The following is a 12,927-nucleotide window of genomic DNA, read 5'->3' on the forward strand; positions in this document are numbered from 1 at the left end:
TGCCTCGAGAACAATATTCTTGAAATGGTAAAAATGTACATATTCAAATAATCTGAGTTCTTTTCAAGTTGAACTGTCAAAACAAGCTTTATGTAACAAGTCTGGATCGTATGTATTTTACCTATTTCTTACCTCATATGGAAAGGGAAAAATTATATACAGCTTTCACTAGATGCTGGAGATAGATCATTCACTAGATGATGGAGACTAGACTGAGAAACGGCTAGTCTATATACACAATTCTCATTTAAGAGTAAAGACTAAAGTTCAACACTGATAGAACATTTTACTATGCAGGGACTAAACAAATAGTATTTTAAAAAATGAAGAGTCAATGTAATTTTTAAAAAGTTTATTATTATTATTACTGTTTAGCAATGGGGAAATGCATTTTATTGACACCAGCAGCCATAGGGGCAAGGAAACACACTAATCGGCTATCTGTATAGGATGGGTTACTTATGCAAAAATAAGAATCTCCAAAGCAAAGGACAGTGGTGAGTTTCATACTACCCTCCCCCAATGGTCCCAGCATGCGATAATGCCAGGCAATGGCCCCTGGGCATGCGGTGGTGGAAACTAATGTATGGTAGAAAAAGCCACAAACCACAGAAATTTTAAAGAACCCGCTTCTCACACACACACACACACACACACACACACTCACTCAGATACATAATAGGATTATAGAGTGATCAATACAATTAGTTGAATAGGGAAAGACAGAAGTTCTGTTGTTACCATGGGGAAGATAGGAAAAGGGAGTTTCTAACCACTGTCAACTATATGCTAGGAAGCCTGAACTCCCAGAACAGTAGTTTGTCCCCTCAGGGCACCTGCTGGACTGAGCCCACCTAGTACCTATCCAGGGCAGGGGCCTCCTGTCCTAATGATGGTAGTAGAGAAGGGGATCAAAACAACCAAAGAGAGATGTGCAGATACCACCACTAAAACTTACTTCCAACAACATCTTTCTCTGGCCATACTAAAAGGTCTGACATTAAAGTCATGTTCTTGATTCCCCATCTGGAGGAAGAGTAAGTGGATGATTACCTTTTCTCTTTCATCTTGTTTCCAAAGCACTGTCTCACTTAGACCCTTCTTTCCATCAGCATTCTTCGATATTTGCAAAAATTCAAAGGTAAGGATGACTACAAATTACTTTTAGCTCCAGCTAAGGTTTGACTTTTTTCAAAAGCTTTAATTCTTGGATTGTAGATCTGTATCTAGGCCCACAATGCTGGGCAGGAAATCTCTAGAAGGCAGTAAAAGACTCAAGGTCTAATTAGTAGTTTCCTAAACTCTTAAATCAGTCCACACATAATGTAATGTACATACAGAGCAAGGGGTGGTGAGGTGGACCAGCTCCATCTCGATATATCAGACAGCCTTCATAGTTCTGCTTAAGTCCTAAGAGCAGAATCCAAGTGCAAGTAGGAAGACAGAACTCATGAAGACAAAGTAAGAGGGTAAACTAAGGCAGTCCCACAGGGAAAAATGTTTTATGCATGACACTGCCTTATAAATACAAAAACTTATTTCTACATTCCAATCCAAGCACAGGGAGCCAAATATTCTCCTGAGTCTTAAAAAACAACAACAAAAAAAAACCACTAAATAAAAACCAAAAACATTTTTTTTAAAAAAAGGCCAAGAAGAATTAGAACAATTTAAAGAGAGATGAAGTGAAACTGGTAGATGGGGAAAGCTTAAGAGTGGCAAGCAGCACCTGGAATTATGAGCTGCACCAGATAGGCAGTGGACAGGAACATGGACCAAGCCAGAGAGATGAGGCTGGGCCCTTTATTGGGGCATAGAATGAGGTAAGAAAAACATTTCAAATAAAGCAGCACCATTCCACTCACCTCAGGCCTCCCACCCACCTACCCTTTATAAACCTTCACTCAAGGAGTTTTAAAACACAAGGCAATTTAGCAACACAGCTCAGTTCCCATCCTCCCTCTATCCCATTTCCTAAAGTCGAGAACTTGGAGGTCTTTTTCTGATTTCCAACAACAGAAAGCTCTTGCTGTCAACAGGTCCAAAGGCGACCTAGTGGAATGGACTGCCCCTTTTGAAGGGCAGAAAAGGTGATGACAGTCTGAATGTTCACCTAAACAGAGCTTCTGAGAGGGATACTCAATAGGACTCTGCACACAGTCAGGCGAGGGATGAACCTAGTCCTGCCCCTTAGCTTCTAGTATTAAACCCATTCACATTACTCAGGGCAGCTGGCAAAGACCCACTTCGGGCTCCTTTTCCAACTAGCCTTTTGCACAACCATGATGCTCTTCATGCCCCTGCACTAGAAAGCAAATAGTGACTTGGCAGACTCGTAGAGTGGCTATGCAACCACTAACTGAAATATGGGAAGGTACGGAAGGTACTGTCCCATCAAACTTATGTCCACAACACAATACACTTAAGACATAAATCTTCCAGTTTGAGACTACGCATAGTTGCAGAGGTCTCTACTACTTCCCCATGGGCTGTCTGGGCAACCAAGTTGTACTTTGTCAAGCTTGTGCCACTGAGTGGGAAGGAATAAAACAAGGCTCTGCTCAACCAGAAACAAGGCCTTGTTCTCAGGTACGAAGAAACCATCAAAAATGTTGGGCCTTTAAAAAAAACAAACAAAAAGATCGTTTTGAATTGTTCTTCTCCTTGCAGTTAAGGCCATAAAGCTTCACTAGCAAATTCAACTGGGAATTCTTTTTTCTTGGTGGTCCTAAATTGACATGGTAAGTCTCCAGGTGTTATACCTTTCGTTTTTATCAGTGAAGCTCAAAAGAGAGATTTAGAATAGAAAGGAACAGTCCCACTGATAACATGGCCAGATCATGGACAAGGTCCAAACTCTCCAGGAAGCCCTTGGCATGAAGCAGACAGAAAGTCTCAGAATAGATTGTATATGCTGGGCACACAACTTCTCACCTGTGTACTGAAGGCAGCACAGGGAATCCAGGTGTGTTTGGAGATCCATACACACTGCATACCTCCCAAGTTGTGCACCTTCTCCTGCCCAGGGTTTCATACTTGACCCAAAAGACACTTAAAAAAAATCTGAATTCCTAAATTCTCTCCACTTTGGGATTTTTTTTTAATGCTAGGATCTTCGGGGGGGGGGGATTGGAAGTTTTGTTTTACTTTTGTTTTTTCCTACTTAAGCTTACTCTTCCACGTCAAGGGACCAGTCTAGATTATTGTCCTGGTCATTTTCGCCTCTCTCTCCTGTGGTAATTACTGGAACTCCGGAGGTGAGCGCTGCAGCTGCTGATCGGGCGCACTGCCGGGTTCTCCAGGAAGGGAGCAAAGGGGGAGGCGGCGCGCTCCTTTGTCTTCCACTGGCTGAATGCCAAAATCCTTCACGCTACCAGTGTCTGCGAACTCCAAGTAGAAGTAGCCGCACTTGACTGCCCGGTGCACCTCAAAGCAGAAGCCCAAGCAAGAATCCTCTATCAGGTCTACGTATATTTCCTGCGCGATGGCCTCCAGCTTGTTAGTATCCAGGTTGGCCAGGGAAATCTCCTCCATTTTAATTGGTAAACGACTGTGGTGAGTGCGCTCGCTTTTTGTTTGTTTTTTACTCACGGCAGTCTCGCGTCAGGCTCACTGGGCCGCACCTAGGCCTAAGAGACCTCTGGGCCGCGTCTTCCGGCGGCGGTGATGGTGGCGGCGGAGACCAGGGAAAAGGCGTCCTCGGCGACAGTAGCAGCTGGAATGGCGACGGATCCGGAGTCCCCAGCCTTTCAGTTCTTTTCGGCATCCACCGGCAATGGGTTCTGGAAGTGCGCGTGGAGTGCGAATCACCACCAAAGGGTCTCAGCGCCTCCACCCAAAAGCACTGGCTGCTTCCGCTCTCTGGTCCGAACGTGGCCCCGCCTCCCAGCTTCCGGTTATGAGTGCGCCTGCGCGCACTCCGCGCAGACTCGCTGAGTTTTCTTTACCCCAACGAGCAGCACCTAACTTCAGAGCATTTGATAAGAATGAAAAACTTAAATTGCGTTTATCATGCTCTTTTTTGTAAACACGGTGCAAAGGTGCAATTTTATGTTATTTTATTTACAGGCTCAAATATTCTCCAGTGAATTTGCCCATGTTTATATTGATTTTTTCCCCCCAAAATGGGTAAAATGAAAATTAGTGCCCTGTTGTTGAATTAGTAAAGTGGCATTTTAGGATCGGCTCTCCACATAACATCCGAAGATTTCACTTTTATGATTAATTTGTAATCTTTACTGCCGCAGTTGTCATTTAAATCCACTAGATGGTGCAAGGAAACAAATTACAGTCTAGTTTATCTTTGAGTATTTTTAGGTGGGAAAAAACCCCACAAAAAACTAAAGCCATAATTCATATATATTGATCAAGGCATTTATCTCACTTAGAAGACCATTAACGCAGTTTCAATTACAAAGAGATGATTGTACAGGTCTGTAAACGAGTTCAAAGATAAAATTGTGAGTGCAGTCTGTCTTGAGAGAAGAAATCTGAAAGGAAGCTTTTTCTAAAGTTAGATAAGATAAATTCTTAGAGTTGCAGCCTAGTGGATTTTTTCCTTACCTGAATGTAAATAGATGGTATTTTAAAACGAAGATTATATTACTAAACATTCTTTTATAGCAGTACCTAAACCAAGGGTTCACTACACACCAACTATTTCTATTCATATTACTTGTGAATTTGATGATACGAAAATCAGGGAAGTTTATCTTTTCATGTTGTAGTTCATTATTGAGCCTACATCACTACTACTGTTTTATCCTTATAATTTGTTTTTTAAAAAGCTGTAAAAAAGAAAAAAAATAGAGAAGACTTACCCATTTCGCTTTCTTATTAATCTTTCCCCAAAAGACATGAATCATATATATGTGTATATACATATATATGTATATACACATATATTCATAAGAAAACTCTTATTTTGTAGTCCAGTCTTAATTAATATTTTGCTCTATGTTTTAGTTAGTAGAAATTTAAGTGAAATTTATTTGGCTTATGAGTAGCTAGTTCTAGTACCTACCTTGATTTTCTGATTGTGTATTTTGCCATTTTAAAACCTACAAGTTGTTAGATATGGATAATTTTGAGAGACTACACTACCATGTACTATAAATTTGCCTTTTTCTCCAGCACATCTTTGTGAAATTTTTATGTTATCCATTCAACAAAGTGAAATCTTCACATAGCCATATCATATGATTAAACACTTCAGTTCTTATTTGTCATGTCTATTGAATGTAAAAGAATAATGATCATGCTGGGTATTGGTAGCTTATATCTGTATTCCTAATGACTCAGAAAGGTGAGACATGGGATCATATTTCATAGCCAGTGGGGGCAGAAAATTCTATGATACTTTATTTCCTAAATAACCAGCACTATGCACGATTAAAGCAGTGGTTCACGTGGTAGAGCACCAGCCAATAAGCAAGCTGAGCATATGCAGTCTTGAATTTAAACCCTGTAGCACCATCATTTCTAAAAAATATGTAGATGAACAAAATGTGAAATATATTCAAATGAAATCCAATATGGACAGTAAAAATATTTTAAGGAAATTTATATTATCTAATTAAAGTCTATGATAAAAATTTGCCTGTGTTGGTTAGAATGCTGTAGCAATGTTCCTTGAAGATAAAGGTGATTATGAAGAATACATTCTTACTAGAATTGGTTGATAAGACTTGGCAAATTAGGTCTCTTTAAGACATAGACATCCTTGAGAAATTCTACTACATCCTTTGTTATTGTTGTTGGCTGTCCTGGGCCTTTGGACACAGGGATTGGGGCCTGTTTTTGAAATATTTTACTCAAGGCTGGTGCCCTACCACTTGAGCCACAGATCCATTTTCAGCTTTTGGGGGAGGGCTAATGGTTAATTGGAGGTAAGAGTCATATGGACTTTCCTGCCTGGGCTGGCTTCAAACTTACACCCTTATCCTAAGATCTCAGCCTCCTGAGTACCTAGGATTATTCAGGCTGGTATCCAGCCTATTACATCCATTTTAAAATGACAGTATATCCATTGCTCTTTCTTTCATGCTAATCTATGTCCTGTAGGAAATCCTTGTATAACTAGTCCTGGTTTCACCAACAATAATTTGGAAATATTGCCTTTGCGATTATCACAACACAAAAGCTATTTCTTGGGCTTGTTTTGATTAGTTAGTAATATATAGCTATTTATTTCTAGTACATGCCATAGTAAACAAATGACAAGGGATAACAGAGCAGAAGGTTTAGTAAACATGTCTTATGATATTTCTTCACTGTCCTAGCTGAATAGAAAAACAGTCAACTAAAATTATATCTTTATTTCTGTTATAAAACATTTAAGGTCAGAGATTTTACGTGAATTGCCCAATTTATTAGTGGCAGAGTTTGGATTATATATCAAGGCTTCTATGTTACCTTCTGTTACACAATAGTTTTTCCAATGTCTATGTTTTTACTTCAAATTCTTTAGAAATGAATAAATATACTTGGGAAAAAACAATCCAGAATCACCACTAGTATGTAGTATATCAAAATCTTACTTCAGCTATAGAATGTACCAGTTACTGAAGACACAAAATATATTTTATCCATATTTTGCCTTATTTGGTCTTTCATTGTTTATACTAGAGATTCAAAAGTTTTCTCTTAAATTAATAAATCATCCCATCAGCAAAAGACCACACAGGTAAATTAGGAATGTATCTTGAGTAATAAGCATCAAGTCTTACCTACAACTTATTGCTTCTCCAAAGTGATATCATTTTTACAACTTTTCTACAAAACTAACTTTTTTATTGTCTGGTGCAAATTTGAATCCGCCCCGCCCCGCCCCGCTCCTCCCCTCCCCTCCCTTCTTCTCCTCTCCCCTCCCCTCTTCTCTCCTCCCCTCCCCTCCCCTTCCCTTCCCTTCCTTTTCTTTCTTTCCTTTCCTTTTCTCCCTCCCTCCCTCCCTCCCTCCCTCTCTCTCTTCCTTTCTTGCTTTCTTTCTTGCTTGCTTCCTTTCTTTTTTTCTTTTCGTATTTGTTTGCCTTCAAGTTGTAAACAATGATTCGTGTAATAAATGGAACACACTTTTTTTTTCCTAATTTGACTATTGCCCATTAGGTTTTCTTCTGTTTGTTTTCTTCCATCAAGAGCTGCCTCATATTTTCTTAAGTCAAGCTGTTAAACTGGTGGGTGGGATGCTTTTAATTCTTGTGTAGCACAGATAGGCATCTGGTAAATACCACCAAGTGGGAGATTAATATCCTTGCAAAAATCTTGGTAAATACAAAATCAAGGTCAAATTTAGGTACAAACATGGAATATCTTCAAATGTTTTATTCATTTTTCTATCTAATTTTGGGTTTATTCTCACAGGATTTTGCTTGTTCTTTCCTTTTGTTTATAGGGAATTTGGTCCTTAATGTTGAATTCTCAAAGGAATCATTGAAACTTAATTTGTTCCAATTCTCAAAGAGTTAATTGCCCTCAAGTTTTACTTTTTATGTATTTCCGAAAACATCCTCCTTGATCTAATTTTACCTAGGATTTTGATACTTAAACTTGCCTTAAACATATGAATATAGTTCCTGTTATCGCTACAAATTATTTATTAAAAGAAAATTCCTTTTTGTAATAATGGCAAATAACAGTAGTGAGTTCTTTTATACATTTGAAAGTTACCAGTAGAAGAAAGAGAAAGCAAATAGGAGGAATAAACTTAGGCAAGGTAAAATTAGTTGTCTTGGTTCAGAAATTAGTTAACATTTCTGTTTATTTGTTTTGTTTTTTGTTGCCAGTTGTGGGGTGTGGACTCAGGGCCTGAGCACTGTCCCTGGCTTCTTTTTGCTCAAGGCTAGCATTCTACCACTTGAGCCACAACACCACTTCTGGCTTTTATCTCTATATGTGGTGCTGAGGAATCGAAACCAGGGCTTCATGTATATAGGCGAGCACTTTACCACTATACCATATTCCCAGCCCCGGAAATTAGTTAACATTTCTGTATTTTCTATTCATTTATTTTTGTGTGGGTGCTGAGCCTATATGCATCCCATACAAATAGCTAATTTTCATACCCAAATTGCCTTTGTAAAAGCACACACAGTTGGTCAGTTGTGGGGCTTGAACTCATAGCCTGGGAGCTCTCCCTGAGCTTTTTTCCTCAAGACTAGTACTCTACCACTTTGAGTGGTAGTGAATCAAGACGTTGTGTGAAGGTCTGGAAAGAATAAATAACTTACATCTACTATGTAACATCTACCACCTATCATGTGAAAGTTCAGACTTAGTTACTTTATCTTTAAATTGAACATCAATTCTTTCTTATTTTCATTTTTTAAAATTTCTTTATTGTCAAAGTGATGTACGGGGGGTTATGGTTTCATACATAAGGCAGTGAGTCCTTCCTTCCTTCCTTCCTTCCTTCCTTCCTTCCTTCCTTCCTTCCTTCCTTCCTTCCTTCCTTCCTTCTTTCCTTCCTTCCTTCCTTTCTCTCTCTCTGTCTCTGTCTCTCTGTCTCTCTGTCTCTCTGTCTCTCTGTCTCTCTGTCTCTCTCTCTCTCTCTCTCTCTCTCTCTCTCTCTCTCTCTCTCTCTTTCTTCTCTTTTTTCTTTTTTTGGCCAGTCCTGGGGCTTAGACTCTAGGCCTGGGCACTGTCCCTGGCTTCTTTTTGCTAAAGGCTAACATTCTACCACTTGAGCCTCAGTGCAACTTCCAGCTTTTTCTGTTTATGTGGTACTGAGGAATCGAACCCAGGATTTCATGCATACAGGCAAGCACTCTACCACTAAGCCAAATTCCCAGCCCAATTAGTACATTTCTTATCCAACTTGTTACCTCCTCCCCACCCCCCGCCCCACCAGCTCACCTCCCCATATCCCTCCCCACCATGAGTTGTACAGTTGTTTTATAGCATATAGTTTTGTAAGTGTTGCTTTTGCACTGGTTTGTCTTTTATCCTTTGTCTCTCCATTTTGATATTCCCTTTCCCTAGTTCCAATACACATATATACAATATCCAGGGTAATGCATTCTTCTATTTGGCAAACATTGGCATCTATATATGTTTGCTTAAAATTACTTATAAAGGACTCTCATTATCTTTCAACACTGATTTAGTGAATGTAGAGGAATAAAGCCCAAGAATTATAAAAGGTATAAAGGACATATTGACCAAAGCCAATAAGCCTTGATAAATGATTAGACTATATTCATATTCAGTTTCTTATGCAATTATTGTTGGAAGATTCCAGCTATGCCTGGCATGATTTAAAAACATCCAAAGATCCTTCCACATTCATTCTGGAGCCATGTATTCACTGACATTGGGTCTGCCACATCTGTTCATGCATTTAAATGGAAGTTAAAAATCTTCCTCTTTGATCAAGCTTCAGTGTCTTCATAATTTATATGCACTATGCTATTCTAGAAGAGTTTGTTCAGAGCAATTTTCTCTGTTTTATCTATCATTGGTATTTTATGTCTCTTATTTCTCTGACTTTAGGATGTGATGCGAATAAAAGAAGCTTTCTAAATAAAGATTGATTCTTTGCCAATAGTTATCCAACAAGCTGTTGCTTTTATTTGAAACTATATTGCCATATATGTTGATATGAATGATATGGTGACACATATTTAAAATTTTAGACTCTCCAGAGGAGTATGCATCCTTATCTACATGATATGTTGAGAATATTTAAAAAACAATTTTGACAAATGCCTTCCTTAAATAACTGAAGACATCTGTATGCAGATGTTGTTGTTAAAACAACTGCTTTTTTAATATGAGTATTTCCCCCATGGCGTTTGATTCTGTCACTCTGAAAGGAGTGTCTCTCCAAAAGGTTGAAAGTGAGCCATTCTCAATCATGTCTTCAGATTAGAAAGCCTGTTTATTAAATTTTCTTCTTTGTCTTAATCTTTAATAACCTTTTACTATCTTTTTCAATCTATCAGGAGGAATGTCTTATTTGAAAGGAAGACTTTCAATCTTTCCAATATAATAAGCTTGCTGGATGTATGCTCCCATTATCTCATTATAAAATGTAGTACTTAGTAGAATAAGGTGTTTTTATTGGTGCTTAGTGAAGAAATGAACTTATGCCCATAAAATAACAATGAAAAGGAAACCTTTAAAAATGTGTGGCAAAATGTGATGTTACTTATAAATGTAAGGAATCACAATGTTAAAATAAGGTAATAGGAAGTTATTGGAAAGAATATTACTTAAAGCCTTAAATATTTTAATTGATAACAGACAATAATATTTCATAGGAAAACATATTAACTGTGCCTTTTAAAACTGACTATAAAGTTCAAATGTGGCTAACACTGCAAACCGTGTGTAGTTTTTTATTTCTTTATTTATAATCTTTAACTTTCTTTTCTATTCTGTGCAATTTATCACCTTGCTATTTGAGATTACTCATGCTATACACAAGTAAACCATTATCCCCAGTGCTATTACTAGGTATATTTATATCTGCCTTTCTGAGACACTTCAATGTACTTTTTTTGCTTGTAGCAAGAGGTACAGAGCATTTATTGATAAACTTATGTTTTTCCATACAACAAGCAAGAGAGATCTATACTGAAGTCCCAGGGTCTCTTCACATTGAACATGAAAGATTCTATACAGTACTTTCTATATTTTTTGCACTGCTCCAATCAATTTTACCTCTAAGATCCGGTAGAGAGGTATATATTTACAAATTTATGACTTCCCACAATATCCAAAGGAAACTACCTTATTTTATTCCTCAGAGCTCAAGTAAACAGATTTTCACTCACAACTGGCACCTAATATTCTCATGTATTTATTGAATGCATTATACTAATTCAATGTGTACATGCAATGGTGATATCTACACATAATACCAATTACCGGCAAATTGGTATTTCCTTCTCCTCAGACATTTATCACTTCCGTTGGTTGTGAAATTTTGGACTATTCTAGATACTATGAAATACATAATAAATGGTCATAAACTATAGCTACCCTACTGTGTTGTTAAACTCCAGGCTAAAACTTAATTTCCCCTTCTTAAACATATTTAGGTAACTTACCAAATTTCTGTGTATTCCTTAGTGTGTGTGTGTGTGTGTGTGTGTGTGTGTATTCAATTCAGGGCCTTGCTTTGCATTTTTGCTCACAGCTGGTGCTCTACAACTTGATTCACATTTCCAGCCCAATACTTTTTTATTCTTAACTGGAAATAAGAATCTCTGGGCCTTCTCTACCCAGGCTAGCTCCCAGTCTCGAACATCAAATCTTACCCTCCTAAATTCCCAGGATTACAGTTGGGAGCCACTGACATCCAGCTAGTGGCCACTACTCTAATTAGTACTTTATTGAGATCAACTGTTTGGACTCCCACAAAAAAATGAGAGCATACAGTATTTGTGTAGGGGCATGGATAAAACTGGAGGACACCAAATTAAATAAAATAAACTACGTACAGAGAGACAATACCACTTGTAAATAGATCCAAATTTCAGAATTATTACAATTATAATCTTGCCCCACAAAACAAAGTAGCTTCTTCTAACTAAATGGCATTTAACTTCTGTAATTTATTTTATTAATATGAATTAGTTCTTCATGTTAGCAAAGTTCAGTGAGGTGTGGAATTTCAGTACAAACATACAATATGTATTGATCAAGTCAGGGTAATTAATAATCCTTTTCCTTATCAGTTCTTCACATTTGGAGCCATGATTCTACTCTTGGGATTTAAAAGAAATACGTTTTATTTATTTATGAATGATTTCATTCTTGCTAGACAGACACGCTGCCACTTGAACCATTTCCCAAGCCCTTTTCTTATTTCTTTTTCTTAGCTATTCTTTATTGTCAAGATGGTGTACAGAATGGTTACGGTTACATACTTAAGGTAGTGAGCACATTTTTTGTCATACTTGTTACCACCTTGCTCATTTTTCTCCCACCTTCCCTCCCCCCAACCTACCCCCTTTCTTCATCTTTGTTTTCACCTTCCCAATGATGGTCGTCGTCATTCTAATCTACAATGTTTATGAACTCTATGAACATTAACGATAAGACAATTTCTTCCAGGTCAGATGATGTGTACATTTTTTTGTATAACTCATTCCCTCTTTTCCTCTCATCCTACTCCCCACCCCCTGCCCTTGAGTTTGAGTTTGCTTTGTTTGCTTTCATCAATGTCCATTGCAGCTATTGGGCCACCTCTACTACATATTTTTTTATCTGCTTTCCACTCATTCTGTGCCTACCTCCCATCTTCCCTCAGATGTGCATGTGTACACCATATATGAGGTAAAGAATACACAGTCATCTAAAAAAAAATAAGACAAATTAAGGAGATAATTTGTTTCCTTATCTTTGGAGTTCTTTTCAGTCTGTTTATTAGTTTAAGTACATATGAAGTAGTGTTAGGTCTTACTATTTGGTGCATTTCTCCCAAGACTGTTCTTTTTTGGCCTCACTATGTATTGGTACCTTGTCTCCTATTTTCCTTGTCATGTCTCTTTGCAATTTGCTTCTAACACTCACATATCAGGGAGAACATGCACCATTTGTCTCTCTGTTCTTGGCTTGCATTGCTCAACATGATTTGTTCTAGTTTTGTCCATTTCCCTGAGAATGTCATTGTTTTATCATTTCCAATGGCTGTGTAGAGTTCTATTGTATATAGATACCACATTTTTGGGATCCATTCATTTGTAGTGGGGAATCTGGGTTGTTTCCATATCTTGGCTATTGTGAACAGTGCAGCAAGAACATGGATGTGCAGGTGTTCTTGTAATATCCTCTATCCTGTTTCTCAGGATATATCTGTAGGAGTGGTATGGCTGGGTTTTAGGCTATGTTTATGTTTAGTTTTCTGAGGAATCTCCAGACTGCTTTCCAGAGTGGTTGTACTAGTTTACATTCCCACCAGCAGGGGTCAGTAGGGTTCCTCTT

The 12,927-nt window shown here is 38.0% G+C and overlaps 1 protein-coding gene across 1 annotated transcript; it reads right to left on the reverse strand.

Annotated features, from left to right (window-relative positions):
• Positions 1 to 337: 337 nt before the first annotated feature.
• Atxn7l3b (ataxin 7 like 3B) lies at positions 338 to 3,877 on the reverse strand. The gene has a single exon (XM_048359325.1). It carries the CDS (start codon positions 3,532 to 3,534, stop codon positions 3,241 to 3,243), a length of 294 nt encoding a protein of 97 aa, XP_048215282.1. The 5' UTR covers positions 3,535 to 3,877; the 3' UTR covers positions 338 to 3,240.
• Positions 3,878 to 12,927: the final 9,050 nt, after the last annotated feature.

Source organism: Perognathus longimembris, chromosome 1 (assembly GCF_023159225.1).
Source record: "Perognathus longimembris pacificus isolate PPM17 chromosome 1, ASM2315922v1, whole genome shotgun sequence".
In the NCBI taxonomy this organism is placed as follows: Eukaryota; Metazoa; Chordata; class Mammalia; order Rodentia; family Heteromyidae; genus Perognathus; species Perognathus longimembris.

Bases quoted from the DNA above. Each gene is read 5' to 3' on its own strand.
- Atxn7l3b (XM_048359325.1), bottom strand. From the start codon at position 3,534: ATGGAGGAGATTTCCCTGGCCAACCTGGATACTAACAAGCTGGAGGCC.